General features: G+C 39.9%; 2 protein-coding genes and 1 long non-coding RNA gene across 4 annotated transcripts; 1 reads left to right on the forward strand and 2 right to left on the reverse strand.

The window, feature by feature from the left end:
• Positions 1-171: 171 nt before the first annotated feature.
• Pp2A-29B (Protein phosphatase PP2A regulatory subunit A) lies at positions 172-4,591 on the reverse strand. Its single transcript, XM_022854377.2, has one exon. The coding sequence runs from the start codon at positions 3,099-3,101 to the stop codon at positions 1,335-1,337; it is 1,767 nt and encodes a 588-aa protein (XP_022710112.1). The 5' UTR covers positions 3,102-4,591; the 3' UTR covers positions 172-1,334.
• Positions 4,592-4,975: 384 nt separating this feature from the next.
• Positions 4,976-14,297, reverse strand: LOC111272759 (cotranscriptional regulator ARB2A homolog). The gene is made up of 4 exons (XM_022854378.2): positions 12,581-14,297; positions 9,994-10,224; positions 9,375-9,621; positions 4,976-7,000 (listed from the first exon to the last, which is right to left on the reverse strand). The coding sequence occupies exons 1-4, from the start codon at positions 12,879-12,881 to the stop codon at positions 6,742-6,744; spliced, it is 1,038 nt and encodes a 345-aa protein (XP_022710113.1). The 5' UTR covers positions 12,882-14,297; the 3' UTR covers positions 4,976-6,741.
• A 105-nt stretch (positions 14,298-14,402) lies between these two features.
• LOC111272760 (uncharacterized) lies at positions 14,403-20,263 on the forward strand. Of its 2 annotated transcripts, XR_015315828.1 has the most exons (3): positions 14,403-14,703; positions 18,160-18,882; positions 19,837-20,263. It is a non-coding gene; the product is annotated as an uncharacterized LOC111272760 (long non-coding RNA). The 2 variants fall into 2 exon arrangements; XR_002687714.2 differs by lacking the exon at positions 14,403-14,703 and having other exon boundaries at positions 14,710-18,882.
• The last annotated feature ends 3,365 nt before the right edge of the window (positions 20,264-23,628 follow it).

Consider the following 23,628-nt stretch of genomic DNA (forward strand, 5'->3'; position numbering starts at 1 on the left):
GTCTGAGGTGGGAGCTCCCTTAGCCTACTTACTTGCCCTTTACCTGTCAGATGAGGATCCACCTTGCCCAATTTCGCCTTCCAGATGGAACGATTTTTTCCTAAGGCCGGGCTTGTCCTAAAATCCGTGTAAAACCGTCTCCTGTTATTTGTACCAGTAACAGCAACATCATCTATTTGGTACGACATGTTACCCATTGACGGCGAACGATTTATTATTATTATTACTATTATTTCATTGATTTCGTCAAATGTTGAACATTCGTCCCATCGTCCATCCCACGGTATCAGAAAACTTCTTTCCGTCCGTCCCATTATATTGCCAGCGCATTATATTCAATCAGTCAATCAAGCTATTATTACCGAACAGCTGGAAAATATCCGCTGTGAAGTCATCAGTGGTTGGGTCTTCGCAATAATAGTGGTAGCGGCAAAGAGACAAGGGTAAGTGATAATAACTTATGGAAAGCCTTTTTCTCTCTCTATAGGAGGTTTATTTGTTATCGTGTGAACGTCTGTGTGCTCGCGTTCGAGTGTATCGATCTGAATTATGTGCGCGGACGAGCCCATACACGTGCTTGAATAGAACATCAAAGATACGTATCCGTTTGAGTTCATTGTTTCCTTATTTTTTATGTATGCATTTTTTTCTTTCACACATACGGGACTTTTTGCTTACTGTCGTTTAGCTCGCACGGTACCGAGCGATCAACAGCTGATATAGAGACATCATATTTACTACTGCTTCTACTGCTACTACAACACTCAGCAAGTGTTTCAATAATTATATGTTCTCATATTTTCATGTTAGTTCATTATCATCGCCATCTGGTCATTACGGTCATTCTGTGCAAAAAATGGGGATCGCACAACGACGGAATAATACGATTATATACTCAATACATGTTCTTCCGACTTTCTGTTGGTGTTATTATTGTTGTTCGTCGTAACCTTAATATAGTCGATTAGCGCTGTCACTGATCAGTTGGTCGCTAGTTAATTTGTTTTAAAATGTGGAAGTTGAAATAATTTCAATAATAAGGGTGATAATAATAATAATAATAATAATAGTTGTCGTAAGCCTTTGTCCTCTCGTTCTCCAAACGCCGGAGCAACTTCAGTTGTCGCATGTAATTGGTGTCTTTGCCATCGTAGGCGTTGGACTTTTTTGTTATTATGATGTCAAAGCGCTCAGATACGATGGAGGACGACATTTCATGCGAGTTCTAGCTATAACCGCCGTTACAGCGAACCGTTGCGTGCGTCCAATGACCAATGTAACATCTAGCAAACAGTACATTTTGTGTGAAGGATGTCTTCGCGCCCGGTTGTTGCTTAGTTTAGGCCTGTTAGTGCTTCGTTAGCAAAGTAACGAACGTCAATATCGGCGTCCTGTGCCAACCGTTCGAGTACAGGCCGGATTTGTGTCTGGCATATTGTCTTATCGATGACTCCCGCTAGTCGGTGTAGAGACTTGGCTACATTGAATCGAACATTAGGCACACCGTCCGTGGCCATATTCAGAACAGTCGGCAACAGGTGTGAAGTGGTCAGCTCTGGACCGGACGCCTCGGCAAGGACATTAATGCAGAATAGGCAGGTCATACGATGGAGGTAATTTTGGTCACGGCACATCGAAACAACTTTGGGCACGATTGTCGTAGCGGCCCACTCCTTGCCGAACTTTTCAACCAGCTTCATCAAATTGATAGTAGCCGCTTCTCGAATGGCGAACACATGATCAACCAGCCACGTCATGCAAAGCGGGTTGAGCTTCTCGTCGAAGAACTCGACCCCTAGCTGGCCTGCCAGCAGAGGCATGTACTCGATGATGGCTAGACGGACTCGCCACTTTGAGTCCTCAGCCAGCTCAACGATCGCAGGGAGCAGTGATGTGGATAGCTGCTGGATGCCAATCACACTATTGACACACTGAATGTTTGAGATGATGTTTAGGCGGACGTCAGAACATTCATCCTTTAACTGGGTGAGAAAGAGTGGCAGAAGATGTTCGATGGTGTTTTCCTTGCCGAGGATAGGCGACAGACCCATGATGACACCGGCAACAGCTGTCTTCACATGCTGATTACTATCAACAACAAGCTCCTTGACGCAAGGCAGAATCGACGACATGATGACTTGTTCTTGGATGTCTGGTGAAAGGTTTTGCGCAAAGTCCTTGATGCGCTGCGCGGCGGCCGTACGCACCTCAGCCTCGCAGTCCTTAAGGAGATTCTGGAATGCTGGAACAAGGTGTTCTCGTGCCAGTGCAGGGCCCACGGCTTTCTGCAGGTCGGTGAACTTCTCGGCCACCATGTAGCGCACCCTCCAGCTCTTATCTTCGCTAGCGGTCTTCAATGTTGACATGACCAGGTTGGAGACGTCTTCCTGCGAAAGCAGGGGAGCTATCGACACGCACGCTTCGACGGCAAGTAGTCGTACTGAATCCTGATCGTCCTGAGCTAGATACGCCCACATTGGTATCATGTCCTGTTTAAGAAATTCCGGTTCTATTACCTTGGCAACTTCACCGAGTTTACCGGCGGCAGCCCGTCTGACCATTGGTGTATCATCCTGACACAAATTTCGAAAGCTATCACGAAGATCTTGCTTGACGTTGGCGGCCACCCGCTCGTAGCACACGGAAAATAGCCCGCACGCGGACGTACGTGATGTGAACCAATCACCGGTCGCCAGACGCTTCACCAGCGGCACGAAGTACTTCTCGAGGTCGGCGGCGCTGTGCTGTTGCGAGATGGCTCGCAGTGAGTCAACGGCCTTGTCTCGTACGACCGTTTCCTCGACTGTCGCTAGCGATTCAAGTGGCGGCAGGAGACAATGAGCGTATTCGGCACCTCCAACTAGCGGGCTAAATTGGCCAAGCTGTTCGGCTAGCGCCAACAGTACTTCGTCCTCATCATAGATCGTATCGGTGAGGAACGGAATCAGCTCGGAGCGAGTCCGTTCGACGCCGAGGGCTAAAGCGATCGTTGACAGACGCCGGATCGAATTTAACCGAAGCTGTACGTCCTCATTGCGTAATTCGTCGATCAATACAGCGATAGGATAAAGAGACTCATCGCCGCCCTCGCTCGCAGCCATCGCAGCAGCAGCTCAAAGATGTTCGGCACGGTCCTGTAGCTCTTAGCCGTGGCTGCAGCACTCCCGCTTGCCGGCAGTACTAGTAACAGCAAGAATAGTAGTCGTCGACAGCACAGCACACACAGCGACAACAAAAAACGAGTCACGCTACTACCAGACTGCTGGCTGTAGTAGGGGCAACCCCTAGCTAGTAACCAATCCAGCAGTAGCGGCAGCACCAATAGACCGCTCTAGCAATTGCCGACCTATGACCAATACACGATCACAATCACTACATGAATATATGAATAAATCAGCTTGTTCTTCGCGACAACCAAACAACCGTCCTCGGCCACTGCGACAGGCTTCAAGGATCTTCGGTGGCGTTATTAAGATTTTTATGAAAATGACCGTTTGTTTGCCCGTAGTGCAACGTATAATGACGTACCACGGACAGATTTTGGGCACGTTTCGTTTTTGTGCTCGCGTCCCAATTATCAACAGCCACAATATCAGTCTAGCACTGGCCGTCCTCACAGCGTATGCACACTTCCGTTTACAGCCGCAAACGGTGACGGCTCCCAGTGAGAACTACCCGTACGTGATTTGCACACCAGGACACGAGTTCGACTCAACCGTCAAAGCAGCTCCTCACCACTGGTAGAATAGGGCAGTGTTGGCCAGCTCCAAAGTGGCGAGCAGCGCACTCACACACAACTCAAAAATGCCGAAAATCGACGACGCTGATGCTGATCTGTGTCTGTTTGTTGACAGAATCTGGTGGCGGGCGAGCAGACTACCAGCAACAGCGGCCTCCACAATTTGAATTGATCATGTGGTAAAAACCTCAACGTAACGATAGTCTCGCAAGGCCTAAGTGAGTTAATTTCGTTATGAAGCACAGTTAGCAACAACGAAAATCGAGAGATAAAAAACGCTGAGTTCATAATATGTTTTTATATTCAATACATATTCAATCTGTAAAATCGTAGGCTAAATATAAACATGCATTTAATAATAGGCAACTCTACATAGCTTTGCTGTCTAACCTGATAGGTCGAAAAAATTTATGTTCATGAAAGTACTTGAATAAAAAAATCGTTAGATTTCTTTGTTATGAGTATTTTTTCTGGGTTCTTACTTTAATATAAGTACAGCTGTTTTGTGTGATAACACGGTAGTAATAATGTACTTAATTTGCGGTCCAGGAATATAATGATATTTACGCAAACGTATATATGCGAGAAACTGATAACGAAAACTACAAGATCAATGAGCAAAGAAACCCGGGAGTTTTAAGCTCGACTGTTACCCACCCAACTCTTCCGGTCAGGCAGTTAAGTTGGTTTCATTGACAATGTTACAGTGAATGACTTATCAACAGCATGATTATAGACGACGTTTTTCTACGATAATTTTGATATGCTCGGATTTCTAAACATATTGTTAATCCAAATCTAACAATAAATCTACCAAATCTAACAACAAATCTTACTTTGTTTTAATTCCTCTTAGGATATATTAATGTTTGTTATTTCCAAAAAATCCACCATTAAACCGATGATTTTGTTTATTATAAGTGATTATTTCCTTACTCAGTTTTTAAATGGAACAAAATTTTCATTTACCATTGTTGGTCTTTGATAAACTAGAATTATTTTTATTAAAGAAGATACTTTTTTACAATTATATAAAATGTCTAAATAAAGTTATCTCCATTCACTAATACATTTGCGATATGCGAACGTATATTTGATTACTTTGTTCACTTGTTCTATAAAGGGTCAGCAGGCTTGAAAAAGTTGATTTAGGACTCGAAGGCTGGAAGGCATCTTTTGATTTAGTTATTAAAATATGTATATATAGACTGGACCCCAACTGATTCCTCAATGTGCTATTTCAAAAATTAAACATTTATTTTATTGAAAGCTGAGAGAGAAAATCACATTGAAGTTGACTACCTCCGACTGAGGTAGAAATCTGTGAAGTCCGTTGTTTACACTGTAAATGATAACTGTAATGATACTTCAGTTCAATAAATGCAACGAATATTATAACATAAGATCAAACTATAGAATGTTGTAAGAATGAATTTTCCGCACAGAGTATGCCATTTTGCTTCATTTGTAATGATTCTCGAGAACGGTTATTCTCAAACATATATATATGAATATGATGTAAGCACTGTTTCACTCACAATGCAAAGAGTGTTGAGTGCAAACTCAATTTCGTGGATTAACAAACGAAAATGTAAAAGGCATTATCTAGACTCAATAGTAAAGAGTAAAAATCCTATGCTGACGAAAATAAATCTTTCGCGTTGTTTCATAGTCATATAAGAAGCTCTCCTTTAAACGTATTCGACTACAAATTAATTTGGCGAGAAAAATATTTCCAGTGATTCTTACGATTCTATCACAAGTAATTTATTAGTTAATCTTTTTAATTTTTTTGATCGAGGGCCAGATACAATTTTGCAGTTCTCCGTGACACTTGCCCGATGGGTCAATGACGGACAAACTGCGTTATTAAATGGATGTACTCTATCAAAATTGTATTGTAGTAAAATGCCATAATGCTAGAATATACCCTATGTTATATTTGCTCGATCACAAGTTAAATAGTTGAAAGCGCAAGACAATATACAAATCATCTCTTCCCCCAAGTTACTTAGGTAGATACCTTTCATTTGAAATACATTCAGGCCATGAAAGGGTTAGCCCAAAGCAAAACTGAGCTCCTGGCTCTTGGTAAATATTATCGCTGAAAGCTCACACACGAGACTTGAGACATAACCTGTAGTGCGCAGAAGAGTACGAACGTGTGTCTTTCATATACAATACTGTAATGCACGTTATTTTTGTTCAACTGACAGGTGAACGGAGATCTTGAAGACTCCAATTTTCCAACAATCATATACATCGTTTTTTTCGATAAGGAAAATCAAAGAATGCGACATATGTCATAGTAGTCACGATTTTAATGAGTCGATTCATCACCAGTTAGCCGAATGCACTCCTACGTAAGTAGGAAGGGCAGTATTATTATTATTAAAACTAATGTTGCAAAGCTGAATTAACCTACAAATGGGCCGCCGCAAGCTCGACACCATCTGTAGTCGTTTTTAAAACGACTTTAAAATATTTGAAAGACTTTTAAAAGATAATGTTATAAAGTTCGGCTTTTACGTTCCAGCGTACTTACTAACTCTTCAGGGCTCTAACACGACAACGACTGATGGCTTCTTCGAATAGCTGTGCTTTAATTACTGCGCACGCACATTCTTTTCAACTGACTATTTGCTTATACAATATTTTTAACTTATAATATTCGGCAAAAAACAACCAACTGGGACTCGTATCATTTAAGATAACTTGAAAAGCTTTTGCTTAGCTCCTGTTCACATTCACATGATTGCTCTTTATTAAATATCTTGGCGTAATCATTTTTTTAAGCCAAGGATTTTTCTGTGAATTGTCGTTTTGACGAGATCATCCGCACAGAAACAGAAAAAAGCTAATTGGGCGTTTCATGGCTAATTTTGCCATTACTTCTTAATAGTTCAAGCAAGGCGCTCAATTCGCGACATTCACGTACATTTATATTTATCAAAAAATATCCATCATATAGTTATTCGCTTGGCTCGTAAAAGATGACTAATCTAAGTGCTCTCAATTGCGATCGTTTTCATGTACATTTCTTCAAGAAAATCAAATACAGACGCGAACGCCATCCATGATGTGAGCGAATGTTCCTCTGTTCCAGCTGATACAGCGGCAACGTCTTGCGGTGAGTGCTGAAGCGGAGTATCTAAAGGCTTCGAATTACGTTGCCAGTTTTTGGCGAAATGACGTACGTCCTCGAGTAGCGAAGGTGGAAGCGGAAAATGCACCGAGTCCGTCAAGGCGACGGCAATTGTCCTGGATAAATCCAATATAAAAAAAGAATACGTACGAGAAGAAAAGAATGAAAGCAAACATAGTGGTTAAATGAGTCTCTGCACGGTTTCGCTAGTAAACGAACGCGGTCACATAATATACAACTTGAGCATTAAAAAACAAAACTGTTTAGCATATTACGCCACTAAATGCAATTTTTGCGTATATTAGATATTAATCTGCGATATCCTAGTTAGATGTTTGTGGTTTTATGGCCGGTACTGCCGCTAAGCGTTGCTTAAACGGGTGGCAGTATGAAAGAAAGTTCGATTAGTGCCGGTTTAGGATCTAGACTACCCATGTGTCCCTAAGTTTAGGTACAAACGTTACCATTGCCCCTAATAAGCTGTGTCGATACCTAAACAATACCACGTTGTCAATTTGATCGTCGCCCTATGATCGTTTCCTGATTCGTTAAATGTTGGGTGTATATGTACATATTTAATGGTCGAAAAAACTTTGACGATATTTCTAACTAGGTGGCTGTAAATCACATATCTTAAATGAGTCGCGTCGGCCGCGATGTCCTTTGAAGGACGCGATTTGGCAGTAAGAGATGTGTTCCAACTGTAGGAATGCCATTATTCGAACTCATGATGGAACACTTTGAAGACGGAGTTAGATAGCAAACGTGAGTTAGAAATTTCCATATTTTACAATTTTTCACTGGCAAACAGTTCTAAACCATTCGAAAAAAGGATGGCTACAAAAAGAAGCTCGGTGTTTGGGTATAGTACAAATTGATGCAGAAGAGTTTACTCGATCGCATTTCCATCTGCAAAACCCTGCTAAAACTGAATGAAATTGAGCCATTCTGAAAGCGGTAGACAACGGGTGATAAAAAGATCATGTATTACAACAGTGTCCAAAAAATGAATATTGTTAAAGTGGAGTATAGCTCTCCAATCCGTGGCAAGGCCCGAACTAACGCCATAAAGGATAACGTTATATGTTTGGTGAGACTGGAAAATAATCATGTATTATGAGCTGCTACCGCCTGGTAGAACGAATGGTCCAGATCTCTACTGCCAAAAACTAACAAGATTACAACAACCTAATAAAAAAATCGACTAAAAGTAGTGAAAAGAAGCCGCGTCGTCCTCCATCATAGACATACCGGACCACATACATCCTTAGTTACTTCGCAAAGATTCAGAGAACGTGGGTGGAAATTACATACGCCGTATAGCTCAGATTTTGTAGATCACGGCCGTCATATGTTTCATCTGCAAAGCTCCTTTAATGGTATTAAAATGGTTCTAATGTAGAAATCCAAAAATCACTTGCCATAATTTTTACGGCCAGAAGCCACAAAAGGTCATCGATGAAAATAGCAAGATTGTTGTAAAACATTAAAAATGTTTGCTTCAATTTGGGCTTGAAAACCGTCAACACTTCTTCTCAGACTATAACTTTTTGTTTGTATAACATTCTGTAAGCTCAGACTTACCGAAAAGAAAATAAATTTATTCTTGAGTTATTGAATTTGCAGATTTTTTTTGCATGGTTAAATAAATTACTGATCTGTATGCTACATGTTAATTTTATAATATTTTTATATACGTTTGCCATATAAATATATACTTTCCATAGGAGGAACCAAGCTTCCTCACATAATCGATAATATTTTAACTCGTTTTATAAACTTTTAACTTGTTTCAATCGATCGAGCAGATTAAATAGAATCCGGAACTTGAAGTAGATGTAACCATCCGCTTTATTGAACATATTGTTTAGAGTGACGACTAGAACCTCTAGCTGTTTTAAACAACCATATGTGATTCAGAGACAAATATAGTGAACAATCAATTATATAAATCAAAAGTTGCTTGTCACCAGAAATCACTTCACAGAAGGTCACTTAAGGCTATCTGTTAAAAAAAATTGACACAAAGAACTGTTGTGATATGGATTTAGTAATATATATCCTTTCTGATAATTTGATTAAAGTGACAAACATGTTTAGTAATGTGTGAAATGGAATTTGTCATTACGTTCTATGACAAAATTGTTAAAGGGTGCAAGAACAGAGGACGCCAAAGGGTATATACAGAGGAATATTTAAAGGGGATTATTATCCGATGATATTTTTAACACTGCCTATTAGTCTTTTTTGGAAGCTACTCAGTATTCATGTCAATACCATAATACCTAATATCTTATATTTCATGTAGAATCTATATCAGTAACAAGAGGGAAGGCGTCTAAGATTTCGTTAGTATCATGGGTATTTCAGTACAATCAGTCTCAATCATAAAAGATTCCTCCTCAGCAAAGTTACGTACATTGCCAAGAAATTATGCACATTCACTGATTAATTAGGAAAATAATATGCTGGCCTAGACTGCTAACTCACCTATTTAGCGAATCCGGCCTTTCTGTGAGTAAGTGCATTGTGAGCACTCCACCATATGAATGAGCCACAACAGCAATATGTTTCGCAGCTGCCCGCGTAACGACACAGTCCCAAATGTGCAGCACATGCTTCTCAGGAGTTTCACTTCCGCGAACTGGAACACCGTTTCGTTTATTGTCGTTCGGGTTTAAAACAATAACCCCATAGCCAAGAGCCATGGCACGCCGTATATAACCTAACTGGGTGCCTGCAATATGTACAATATAAAAAAATCTGGGCTCAAAAATCATCTTAAGGCTATTTGCAAAATCAACTATCGACGTTCTCTACGCATTCTGTAAGTGTATGAATTTTAGTCGTATTCAAGTTTTTCTTTTTAGTATCGGTAATGTCTATTTGCAGCCTGTGTGCATTGTCTCAAACGGTCAAAATGACAATGTTTACGACTGCGAGCCCATATTGCTGTGTCGAAAATTTATTCAGTATCTAGACAGTATCGAATACGGTCATTTTCTCTGAAATGGCAACTAGAAGCAAGCTAACGTAAACTCAACAAATAAGAAGTCAAGAAACATATCGATAGTCTTTTATCCAACTTACAAGGTTCGCGTCTACTTGCCTTTTTCAATGCTGTCGTTAATGATTAGCCTTCTGGCCCACTGTCCGGCTCGAACCATTCCTGAGCCGTGAATGACCAAGAGCAATTTGTTGGGGTTTGTTAACGCGTCTCGCGATTGGAAAATAAAGGTTGTGTGTCCTTCGCCACTGAGCTTGCCGTCAACTGGAACCTCCACGCGTTCAAGGCCTTCTTTTATCAGCAAGCCGTAAACGTACTCATCAACTACACTCCCTGTTGATCATACGATGACGAAAAGAACGAGAACACTAGAGAAATAACAAAGCTATTTAGTAGATCTAGAAGTCTTTATAAGACAACTATATTAGCTATTCTGGCGGAATATACATCTAGGTGTGCGATAGACATACTATACAATGACAGGGTATTTAAATATAAGCACATGCGCACTAATCATGCCTGTGTTCGAATAAAAGTTACATAATCTTTATATACTTAATTAACCGGCAGAGTGTTCGGTCAGAAGAACTTGTATGAGAAAAAATCGTTTCTATGAGTATTGATACGTTTGCCAAGATTTGTCTACTTTCGAAAAGAGTTCCATGTATGTCGTCGTAGAACGTTATTTGTGGAAACGTTTGCTGGGCATTTCAAACGTCAAAACGATTTTAAACATTCGTAGTGATCTTGAACATGAATAATAATCCATATTTATCAATAGTATAATGATTGCACTAATTATATGTAATGTTATTGTAGGATGTCACGTATTGAGTATAATTATAGATGAACGTGACCGTGGACGGACCAGTAGTCCGGTAATCGGAGTCGACTCATAAGTAAAAGCAACGTGGGCGGGCTGTTCTACTTGTTTAGGACGATTTCTCTGGTGGCACAACAGTTGCTATGCAAATGGTGCTTTGATTAGAAAAGATCGATCAGTAAACCATTCAGTAAATAGCAATATTATAAACGATAGCAAAAAGACTAAGGATACAAACACAGTGGAGTTAAGCACCTAGATCGCAGACATCGGCGATGCAAAGTACGGCCACGTTCATTTTTTCTATCTCGTTATCACCTTTTCTATATGGCAAATGATGAACTCGGCCATACTCTTTCGTTTTATTACATTGAAAGAAGCAACCTACTTGTTCTACGAACAATTTCTCAGAGTACCCCGAGAGATGGACGAACTACACGAATGCAGTTGTGACACAGGAATAGAGCCTTCGCGTAATGGTACTATAGGTCAGGTTGTACACTTATCGAAAGTGGTACATCTATCGAAAAGAAATAATCAATATTCTTAGTAAACTTTAATACTTTTATCGAATGACATATGTGAGGTACGCAATCAGCAGTTGCAATTGTCGAGCTATTAGTATGTTATGTTAAAAGTGCAAATGTATCCCTTTGCTATATAGTTATATATTGACTTCGATAACGAAGGTAATTTGAAGAGACGTGTTTAGCGGTCGTAACATAACCAGACCAGTCGTCAAAGTGCGCAACAGATATCCCACTTTGCTTCTGCCAATTGTGAGAGATCACAACTCTTGCACACGAAATTAATATTGGTATTAATATTGTTTATTTGTATTGTTAATTTAATACAAACACAAAAGTAATTTACCATTGCCAAGACACGGCCATTTTTTTTAAAGCGTTAAATTGCTTTCGAACTATATATAAAATTAAGTTTCGTATCATAAAACAAGAATTTCAAAAAAAACGCTCAAATCTGAATGAACGTATGTTCAAGCCGGCACATATGTTTAGGATCTGAATCAATGAAAAGTTTTACTACACAACGGCGCGTGGAGTACTTTTGATAAATCGTTGCGATCGGACTTCTTGATGTTAACTTACCTTTCGATTGGTTGAAGAAACAATATACTCAGTCAGTTCGGTTAGTTTAGGGTTGTGTATATTATGCTGAGTGTTTTAGGTGTCGCATATTGTATTAGGGAATTTAACTAAGAAGAGTCAAGTTCGTTACAACGCCGACTGGCTGTTCTAGGTCGTACTACATAATTCGTAAGTTAGACTTGGCAAATGAGCGGTTACTTCGATTAGTAAAAAATAAGTAGTATAACGGAACAATTTCCAAATAGCATGACATGAAATAAATGCTCAAATATCATGACAAATAATCACATACTGAAAGAGAATTTAAATGATGAATAAAACATGGAAGAACATTTGCCTCTATGCCTAGGGATCCGTCCTTCGGCCAGTGAGCGATAATTGCTTTGAAGTAACTTAGCCAGTTGTGTGAGTAATATCTGCAATATCAGTTAAAAACACTTCTGACCTTTTTATGATATGGAATCCGCTCCTCTAACGGATTTCGCAAAACCATCTTTATCTTTGTGTTCTGCTCCTGAGATTTGATCGTACTTAAACTGTTAGTAAGTACAATTTATATATGGGGCATCGCACGTGCTGATTCACGTGTATTTTTGCATATATCGCGACCGTTTGCACACAATAAACTTAAAATTAGTTTGCTTCGTTATAATAAATATTTGTATAGAAAATCTACTGAAGAACAATGAATTAACTATTGTCACTTAACAAATATTCAAGTCATTACAGATTTGCTAAACAATATACCTTTACTCACCGAGAGCTTCGTAGCGCATTTGATTGATCTGGTGGTCGTTTGTCACGGCAAATTCGAATGGCTTGCCTGTTTGGATGTTCCTCAGCTGCCCCCGATCGTTAAACCTATAGCCGAATCCTTCAATGGTATTGGGAAATTCCATGTTTTCTTTGCGGTTTTTTTGGACCACTTCTGCACTTGCAACACCTTTTCTTGCGCTACAATGTTTGATACGGTTGTACGTTTCGCTCTTTGCCTCCCGGAATCTGTCCATTGAACTTTCGTCTTGAATCGAAATTCGAGTAGTTTCACTAGAGTTCATAAAATACTGTTCAGATGTTCGTGGCCAGTCACCATTACTAGTACCAAGCAATTACTGCAGCAATAACAACTACAAACAATCCTATAACGGCGTGACGCGCTCTACGATAATTCGCGGTCCCGTTTCCTCTCCACGATGCTGCTTTCTGTACCATTTGACGTCGATACTCAAAGACGACAACAGCGCTAGCGACCAGTATGTGGTTGGGTGAACTAAATGTAGCCAATCGCAACAGGCTTAACTAATCGGGAATTTACCGTAACGGTTAAATAGCCTTTATCAGCTAAGGCAATGTACGCCCTTCAATATATTATGGCGTACATCAACGCAGTCGTGCGCCTATTGTAGTACGCCTAAACAACATGTCAATTCCTGGCTCACTTTTGGCTGACAAATAAAGCAAGCTCTGTTTTGATAAAGCATTTATGCCTGCAAAATAAGAATCACCCAGGCTCTCGCCATTGTTCGAATATAATTGCCGCATAGTATTTGTTTACCACACGATAAACCGTTTATAATAGGTATGTATCACCACCGTACCGGAGGCTGCTAGAACAAGTACTCGCATTGGCTGTGGTTTGTGGTCAATTAGCACCGAATAACTAACTTTTTTCAGTGAGTGACGGTATACGGTTCACACCTCGCGTTTGCGCGTCTGTCCGAATAGTGGCCGCTGTTTCTCTTTAGCTGATTACAACAACCGCATCGGCAGCGAAATCTATAACGTCAGGGACAGTAACAATGGCAGTACTGACTACGTGTATTTGTCATAGTAATCCGCTGCGCATTCGGTCTATTCATGATACCAGTGCCCACCGGGGCCGGCTTTCTAGCATTGCCCGCGCTCAAAGGTAAGAGGGCGGATAGCTCTTACTCGATGTCTGTAGCGTCAGCGGTGTAAATGTTAACGCCGTAAACGTTAACGGCGCCAGCTGCAGTTTGCATCATCGTCACCGCAATCACAGGACACAAAAACGCGCTGATAGCGAGAACAGAACGTAGACACGTACGACTCTCGTAACCTGTCGACAGAGGCAGCCGATTTCAGCCGTCATGCACACCGACAAACGTACAGCCGATACGAGCTGCTAGACGAAACGCTTATCGAGCGCTGTTTTCTTGCTCAAAACCGAAAATATTCCGCTGAGAGCAGCAGCAAGTGTCAACACAAGAACCGCAACTCAAATAGTCCCTACTCTTCATCAGAACAGCTACTAGGTAGTAGTTAAATGGCACCGCAAAGGCATCTACCGATCTAGTTAATGCGGCTTCATCGAATATATAATGAGAGAGAATAGGATATTCACTCGCACGCTGATTATGTCGGCAACTGAACCCAGGGCGGGACCAGAATCTCGTCATAAAACCGCTCGAAAAAAAACTGCGGAATTTTGTATTGACACAACAGTGAAAACAATACTGCGCCACTAAATCAGATGACTGATAAACGACTGACCTTGACACATGTGATTCCAGCAGAGTCGTGATTGTGCTCTGGTCTCACGGAATAACGTAAGAAAGAGAGAGAGAAGGAGAGAAAGGGAACGCATCGATAGAATGTGGTCAGCGCGCAATAGATCGTAACAGACGCCTCTACGAACTAGTTTATCCTGCTAACCTGTAACAGCATACTGAATAGTTTCAAGAAACAACAACATAATGCAGAAAACGATACCAACTCCTTCGACGTAATCACCGGCTCTGCTAATAGTTTCTGGTTAAAATGACAATCAGTGGGATGAATGTGGCCGATGTTATTCACACCATAAATATAATCAATCGTGCGCTTACATAGACCTAAATCAATGCGGCGGTAACTTACGTAAGTCTGATAGAATGATCTAAGCAAATGGGTGAATACTTCGATTGATTAATCGGTTGACATTTTTGTGGCAGAATCACACTTTTTCGGTTTGTCAGTTGCCATCTCTACGTGTTTAACAATTTTTCTCTCAGGCTGACAGACCGTGATAACTTCGAACAACTATGGCAAAGCATGAAACAGCACTTGTACTGTGATTTCTATTTGGAAGAGGCTCAGATTTTAAAAAGTGTCCCATCTTATTGTTTTTTTTTAACTGAACATTTGTGGGTGTAACGATGTTCGAAACTTTCTAAATAGAACGGGTCCTTTTCTGTGGGTGAAACCCAGAACCGGCTCGAACTCGCGTCGTGTATGCTTTGTTCATGGCGCAATCAAAGGCGGGAAAGAATGAGCAGAAGTCTAGTCTCTAAGGGTAAAACCCTTAGATGGTCCGTACCGGTGACATTCCGGTTTGCGTTATCTTCTTAGTGTAGCTCAGAGATGATCACGCAGCGTATATAGCAATAAGATGATGGTAAACATTTGTAAATGGCAGATCGCCGCAGTTTTAAGACGGCAGTCCTAGAAACCATCGTCTACCTATATGAATGTTTTAAGCATACTATGAGAGAAATAGCTTACTGCCAATCAATTGAGTGCAGCACAAGTGTGCCATAAACAGGAAGACGTATGCTACCTAGGTTAAGGCAATATAGATGATGCAAGTGGTGGTATAAACTAAATAAATCGCATTCTAGATTTCGTGCGATAACATAGTATGTTAAGTGGTCGAACTGTTAATCACTAACGAAGAATGCCAAGAGATTAATATAAGCATCTATTTTCTTTTCGCTTGTTTAAGTCTCCATATACTCTTTTGCCAAGTAGTTGGCTAGCTTTTTATCTGCGATGTATTGCTTAGTCAACGCTGTTATCCTCCATTAAGGATAGATTGGTTAGTATGCCTACTCCAGATGTTTTTTTTGTATGTGAACTTCATACACCGTTATAAGCGTGATTTCAATTAGTAGTTTAAATATGAGGTCTTAGCGAATAATCCTGATACGCGTTACGATTAAACGAAATATCAGGCTTATTACAAAATTAAGTATACACGATAAGTAGATCAAAGTTGACCCTCTGTAGCCACCATCTAATACAATAACAATTAACACAATTGTAAAGAAAAAAAATAGTCATAGCAACAAGAGTGTGGTCCGCACTGCGTGTTCCGTCAGAACCTATGGGGTCATGGTTAAATATCTAGAAACCTTTTATTGGTTCTACTGAATATACCAATAGAATAATTAATTTTATGATAATATATACATACTACCCATATTTGCTAAACTGCGCTCGAAAATATTACGACGTTTTGTAAGCCGGACGAGACCAGGCCGCTGAGAGATAAAGGCCTAAAAACTATTACTACAGTAGACATTGCGCTGTAATTGATGTAAATGAATAACTCTAGTAGAGCGTAATCTCTTCCAATACTCTGTTTATTTCATTTCCATCCATTCGATATTTCTTTTAATTCGGCAAGTTCTAACTGCCGTACAACTATGAGGTCCTTTAACACTCTGGCGCATTCTTTAACTGAACTTTGCTGCTACTACTGCACTTTTGGCCATCAACTCTCCTATCGATTATTCAAAATCAAATAAAACGATCATTGGACCGTATATCCTTCTATATGACGTTACAGACATAGAACCTGTAAAAATGTTTCATAAACACCTCCTTTTCTACCTGTCAGCTGTACAGCAGACTGACGTGACCTTCACACAACCTTGAAAAAGTTAAATTTTTTTCAAGGTTGTGTGAAGGTCACGCCTTTATAAAACCTTTTTGCAAGCTTTTTCAAAGCATGGGCAAATATGTTGAACCAGAGCTCTCAGACCCGGTAGAATATAAGTCGAGGTTTATTTTTTTTTCCTAGTCACAAGAAAGGAAACGTAAATCAAGTTGTTGCTGTGGTTATCCACCCATTTGAGAAGTGTGTTAAAGAGAACCTGGATGGACCGCGTAAAAACCTTCCTGACCTACAAAATGATATGATAAAGGATGATTCCAAAGGTTTACCGACACAGAAGGATTACTGGAAGTCAATTCCAAATCACACAACAAAATTATTGAAAGTCCCATCGATTGTATCCGATATCCAGCGTTAGGATGATATTGGTAAATTCGGATTTATTCATTACAATATATAAACCAGCCAGCCAGAAATAATATGATTTAGTGCTTCGTTACAAACAAGTAGCTGAAGTGTACGAGTAACCATTTGCAAACGCCGGCGGAGAATGCCATTCTATTATGGAACTAAATTTTAAAATGGTGTACATCGGCTTTTTTTACAAGAACCGTTATTTCGTAGTTTAATATATTATAAGAACGTGTCTTTCTATGCCGTCTAATGGGCTAGTGAAAAGCAAATGGGTTATGAAGATTTTCGCATTTCCCACAGACAATTATTTTATCGGCCGAGTATGACTGTATGATATGAGTTTCGTGCAGGAATGATAGGACCGCTTCTTTCAGTAAATTGTGAATAGTTCTCGGTAGCATGAGATGTTAAAACGACTTCTTACGACGATTTTGACCTGCGTAATGTGTCGTTCTAATGGGACCGTGCCGGCTATCACTGTCGCTATATTAATCGTTTAATGAACTGCCGAGTAAGATAAACAGCCGTTTTGTATGCGATTTGAAGCTACTGAATTTTTCTTATTGAGATAAGCTGCGAAACAACACGTACATCACGAGCGTCACTGTAATGTAATGTAAAAATAAAAAAAAAGGCATATCCAACGGTATGTTTCAAGGACTATACTTGTATACAAGAAAAATAGTCAGAAATGGTGTGTTTCTGATTATGGGATGGAGGCGGCAGTATTTACGTTTATCCCGTAACGGGCTTGTTTCTAACATTTAACTGAAAAGAGCTGTTCCTATTAAGTATAGAGTGCGAATGTTGCATTATAGGTATTTATCGAGTACTGCAAGAGCATACCTTATCCTGTAAAGGCACGGGAATTATCATACTATCCTTTCGAACTTTATAAAGGGTCGCTGAATGCACGGATTTTTGAATAACATTTTTCTTTCTTGAAGATATTTCAATAGATTTACAGTTATTTTGACCTTTGTGTTAGGTCTATTTATTGTATAAATACATGCATTGACCTGTTTTGAATGCTCATCCCGTGGTGGATGCGTCACTCGTTTAGACGGGTAGCCTTAGAGCCTAGAGTTACATTCTTGTTGTGAGTGTTCCTAGTAACCTTCGCTGCGTAGTCACCTCTTCGTCAATCAGGTGTCATCAAAACTTGTACCTATCCTAGGATGCACGTCTTTTGCTCGTCCTAGACCGTACATATATCGCAACAAGAATATGCGGCCGTCGAGGTGGCAGGTAGTAGCTTCGATTCATTGTCGTGAACCGACGAACAGTCTGCTTTATGATTGCAGCAAGAAAATTCTTCTCCTAAGTGATTTGTCCGCTGACTGGTATCGTTCACTTATTTATTTTGACACGCACACAAGAGGATACTTGCGTCAACGATTCGCTGATTTATACTATCGAGGTACGGTGGTGAGATGGAAACATCACGACTGTCCCCTCAACCATAAAGTTTACTCTATTGTCACACATCTCCCTTGTGGATAGTTAGCATCCGAAGAGATGTCTGCAGAGTCCTCTTGTCACAAGAATTTTGACGTTCGTTGATGCACGTTAGCAATCGAAGAACACTGAAATTAAATAGAAAAATTGTAGTACAACTTAATGCTGCCAAGACAAAACGACGACATTTTGAAACACTAGTGCTAAACAGATTAAAGAAGACTTCGGAGACCCTCATCTTTAGGACCGTCTTCGTTGGTGCTTACGGCCGCTCACGTGACGCTTTTTTTCTGTGAGACGTTGCATGACTAAGTTACACAGATCGATAGGTTGACGCTACCAGGGATCATTCTCCACTCATATCTAATTTGAAATAATGAGACATTTTTTAAGGACTTTGCTAGCTATGCTGACAGCATATATGCTACTAATGCCAGCATGCGACGCCTCCTTTTTTGAAGGGCCCACTGAGGCCCCTATACATGAAGAACCATTAAAATCTGCTGGGAAACCTGCTCAACGAGCCGATGGCAACAGTAATATGCGACAAAGACATGTGTTAATGTCCCGTAAGTGTATGAAGTACAGATTCAGCAGCACTTTATTTTCAAATTTTTGTAGGCTAACTTTTTCTTACTGGACCTGGATTTACATAATTTTTTGCAAAAAGAAACTGTCTGGCAAGAAAGCAGAGTGAATCCTTTAGCTAAATGCATTATACCTAAAAAATAGATCCTACTCATTTGTCCTCATGATCATTCTATGATGTTTTTTAGAAGTAGATTGTAGGTTAAGTAATTCAACTATTCATAACTTCGACGAAGCTCAGCTTGTAGATCTAGTCTAAGGTTCTACCTTTTATAAAAAGTTTTTTTTTTTGTTATATACTCTACGAGATACTCTCCTGTGTCGCCCAATGACGCAAACAAACTCTTTGGAAAGGAGACTAGGCCACAGCCTGTGTGTAAAGTCAATCTAAGACCTTATTTGGATCATTATAACATTCAAAGAAAAACTTCTATGATGGCCGCATTTTGGTTTATGAATCTGCAATATTCCACATGATCCTTGTAATATCATTTCCCTTAATAGTAAAAACTCGAAATATGTGTAAATATGAAAGTAATCTGTTGTCAATATCAGAGTCTTGATGAACGTCCTCTTAATATTAGACGGAGTACAAATTAAGTATGTGGTTGTGTCCGCTTTTATCGTGTCTCATACGTTTTGTGAGAGTCTATATCAGCACCTTGTTTCGAACGGATTTGATGAAACACTTATGCGGTTAGTTATGATTAGATGCAATGCAATATCTTCTTAGAAATCGTTTACGGTTGTTGTGAACGTTGTTTTTTAGCAACTAATTCTATAAAAAGCTATTTTAAATCATTTAAAATTCGTGTTTAGCGTCTGCTGCGGAATAATTAGGCGTCTCCCTGTTAGTTATTTAGAAGTCTGTAAAAAATGTCGCATACTCTATGATTTTTTGTTCGCACTACATTCAATTCTTGTTTATATTTCAGCACAGATTAGAAATGGCGGAAGCGTAAAAGCTATGATAAAAATGTTTCTCTCAGTGATCATTGATCGATATCTCAACAAGATTATCAATATGTTAATGGACACCGTGGGCAATGAGTACGGAGGCGGGAACCTCCACGGAGAACGCGGACCACCAATGCTACATTCCCAAAGTGATGCATTTTTCTTCTAGCGATGTCGAAGCCAAGGACAAGCATCAATAGACTCACAGTGAATAAAACCTGCATTGTATGAAAATGGTGCAGGCCAAGCTGCTAAGGATCATTTGTATTCTGTCAACTCAAAATAAATCACTGGCGCATAAAGTTGTGTTATGTAACGCGATGGCAGGCCTCGTTTTAGTTAATATATTATTATAATGTGAAGATAATGCATTCTACTACACTAATAAACGCTTGTTAACAGCAATCGTCGTATTGTTATGAGTAAAAATACCAGATATGAATTGTATGATATTTTCTGAATTGGCGCTGTGTGTCTGCTGATAATCGATAATAAGCTCTAGCGGGGGCATCGTTACTGAATGGCACATTTACTGCGCAATCGATGTGCTTCACAGATAAAGCGTCATACGATAATCTATTTTTTTATCGTTATTTCACTATATATATTATTAGGTTAGATTTACAAAGTCTCAAGCTCGCTATTTAAATCTACAAGGGTAGTTTACGACGTTAACAATTATTGATGGTTCCCAAAGACGCATTACATATATTCGGCTTTAATACTTAAATAAAAATAAAATAAATAAAAAATGTAAATCCTTTTGCGTGAACTTCGATAGCGTTGGCGTCAATTAAAATGATCGATTAGCAGCGTACTTGTTTGTGCTTAGACTCTGTTGTCTCTACGGGACCCAGCAAGTACAGTGGATTGGGTAACTGAATACATCACAGAAACTTTACCGTCAGCATCTACGTATATTGGATGCGCCCAGTGCACTTCGCACAATCCCCACGATAGTTTATTTTGCCAAACCGTCGTTAACATGAGGTAAGTTCTTTCAAAGTTATCATAAAGATTTGGAACCCGTCAAATATTTTTAGCAGCGATGCTAATGCTGTTGTGTTTCCTAATGTACGTTGAACTGTGCATCGTAGAGGAATATGCTGTCATGACACTTTTCACTGATGCTTAATGGTGAAGGGACATATATAATATAACGAACTCTTGGCGGCTCCGGTGGACCATGGTAGGTTTGCTTGGTATGACGACGGACACTTTGCATTGGATGTGCCACACATGTATCTAGCATATAGCGCATAAGCGTTCAGATGAAAAAATTAGGGCGATGCGACCTATACAGCCGCACCACGTATAGATTCCTTCACAGTCCCCTTTCCCTGATAGCCTAGTTTAACCGACTATGGCCAACAACTACTGCGCTCTGCTAGCACCAAATGATGCCGGCGCTCGTCAACATAAAACATGTGCAGACATCGTACTGACAGAGGCAGATTTATGAATAGCTTAGGCGGTCACATGTAGGTCGTTACTGCTGACGGGAGCGCAGGCCGTCGCGACTTTATGCCATCGGTTTTGCTGCGAAGCGTCGAATTCGAAGCCTTCCAGCAGTCGGGCCTAACAAGCCAATAACGGTCGTGGTAGTTCCATAGCGTTACTTTGCAGTTTGGATGAGGCGAAGTCTGCCTCGTGTCTACAACTGCTAGTCCTACTATTATTCAGTACAATTGCACTACTGACATCAGCGACCGGGTGTATGCGCGTTAGGCCGGTTTCCCCGCCGGTTCGTTATGTAGATCTGATTGCATTCGAACTAATTTGGTGTCTACCTAGCCCGTGAGGTCATATTGGCATGCGTGGGCCTAGAACGGGATCCTTACCCTCTGAAGAGCCAGTACATTTAACTAGTTCATTTGTTGTGTTTATGGATGTAACGTATAACCTTGCCTCAATCGGTGCTTTAGTGCTCATTTACAAGCCCTTAGCAAATATGTTCTGAAATGAACAATTCAATGACACCATTACGTACGTCTGAGGATATTCATGAGAGTATGAACGCCGTGGACATCGCTAAATGTTTGAGATACGATTAAACGGTGATAGAAGCAAAAGGTAACACCCACACGTTGTTCTGATCAAGGTCAAACATATTGAAAAAATTCAGTTGCTTCGAAACTCTGCTCTGAAGCACTGGGTCGTATAGTCGCCCATTAAATAGGTCTTAGCGAGGATGCCGATACTCTACAAGTTACTGCCGGCAATCTTCGGAACGCCTGAATATGTGGAGCCAATTTTCGGTCCACAGATTCCCAGTATTTGGTGGAAGAGCTATGGAATACATCTGTTTCTGCAGTTACTACTTTTTTTGATCATCGCATTCGCCGGCACTTTCTTCATCTGGATGATGTGCAACATTCGTAGGTACGTACACCCACTTATTATTACGTCGTGCATTTCAATACTTGATAACCTTTGTCCAACTTGTACTAAGTTACTAATATTACATAGGCATGTGGATTCGATTATATAGTTTGTTATTGCCTAATATGAAAATCCCTAGCCATTTAGTAAGTTATTCTCTTTATTTGTATGAGGGAATTGCGGTTGACTTCGGTGAAACTTTGCAGTCAAACTCAAAGCGACACTCGAGTGATTACAGTTCTGCCAGCTTAAAAAAGAAAGTTGTCCGGCTCCTTACAGGCACATTGTGCGTTTCATCGCTTCAACTTTACTGTTGGATTTCAGTGAGCTTTGTTCTTATCCGAGCCTATCAGATTGACATTCCAATATTGTTGTTATACCTGGTTTATTGTGGCAACTTTAATCATTCCAATGGAGCATTTAAGGCAAATTTGACAAACCACAGGCCTGGACTTCAATATTCTACATAGCTAATACGATTACTACCAATGACTCGAGTTATTTTTTTGGGTAAGTTATTTACTTGACCCACGAGTCTGTTGCACACCGCTCCATTCGTATACAGCTACTAAAGATGTGTCGATACTGGGCGTTGTGCGTGTACATCCTACCGATATATGTACATCGATTGAATAGCGTTTTCGATCGAGCAGATTCTAGTCTTCTGCTAGAAAAGTCGAAACATCTACGTTTTTATGAAATCAATCTAAAGTGATTTCGCTCTCAATTCTCAGATTAAATTCGAACAATGATCATCGTCAGTCCTACCTAACGTTCCTTTGCGTTTTTCCATTGTTATGTGTGCTATATTCGTTTAGCAATGTTTAGCAAAGGACGCAAAGCACTTTAATTATCTTCAAATGGGTTGTGCGATCGTGAACCATTTTTCTTATGCTAGAGAGCGCCAGGGACAAGGTCAATCGAGTCTGTTGATTTCATGACAAATGATTGCTTATCTCACATTAAAAGTCTCTAGTCTGAAAATATGGAGCCTCCTCTTACAACTCGACTAAGAAATTGGTCATGCTACGCTTTCTTTTGTCGGATCCGAGAGCTTTAGCTAGGAAAATGATGAGTACATATTTTATTAGCGAACCGGTTACGTAATTAATCAAATCTACGGTATTTTTCGATATGAAGTCAGTTGTTTTACGGAGCTCATTCTATTGTTATCCAATCCACCTGAAAAAAGAGCATATTTTTTTGTGTTTAGACACTTTTATTTTTAAGACACTTTGATAATATTATGTGTTAAAGGGTTAAAAATTTGTACAAGCATTTGAGCGAATCCAGAAAGCAAGCCTTGAAAACAACTTTTTTTACCATTACATTAACTGTTCTGTTGTGTGAATGTGCTTACATTCAAAATCTTATTTATTATCAGCTCA

The sequence above is a fragment of the Varroa jacobsoni genome, unplaced genomic scaffold, assembly GCF_002532875.2.
Source record: "Varroa jacobsoni isolate VJ856 unplaced genomic scaffold, vjacob_1.0 contig03151, whole genome shotgun sequence".
NCBI lineage: Eukaryota > Metazoa > Arthropoda > Arachnida > Mesostigmata > Varroidae > Varroa > Varroa jacobsoni.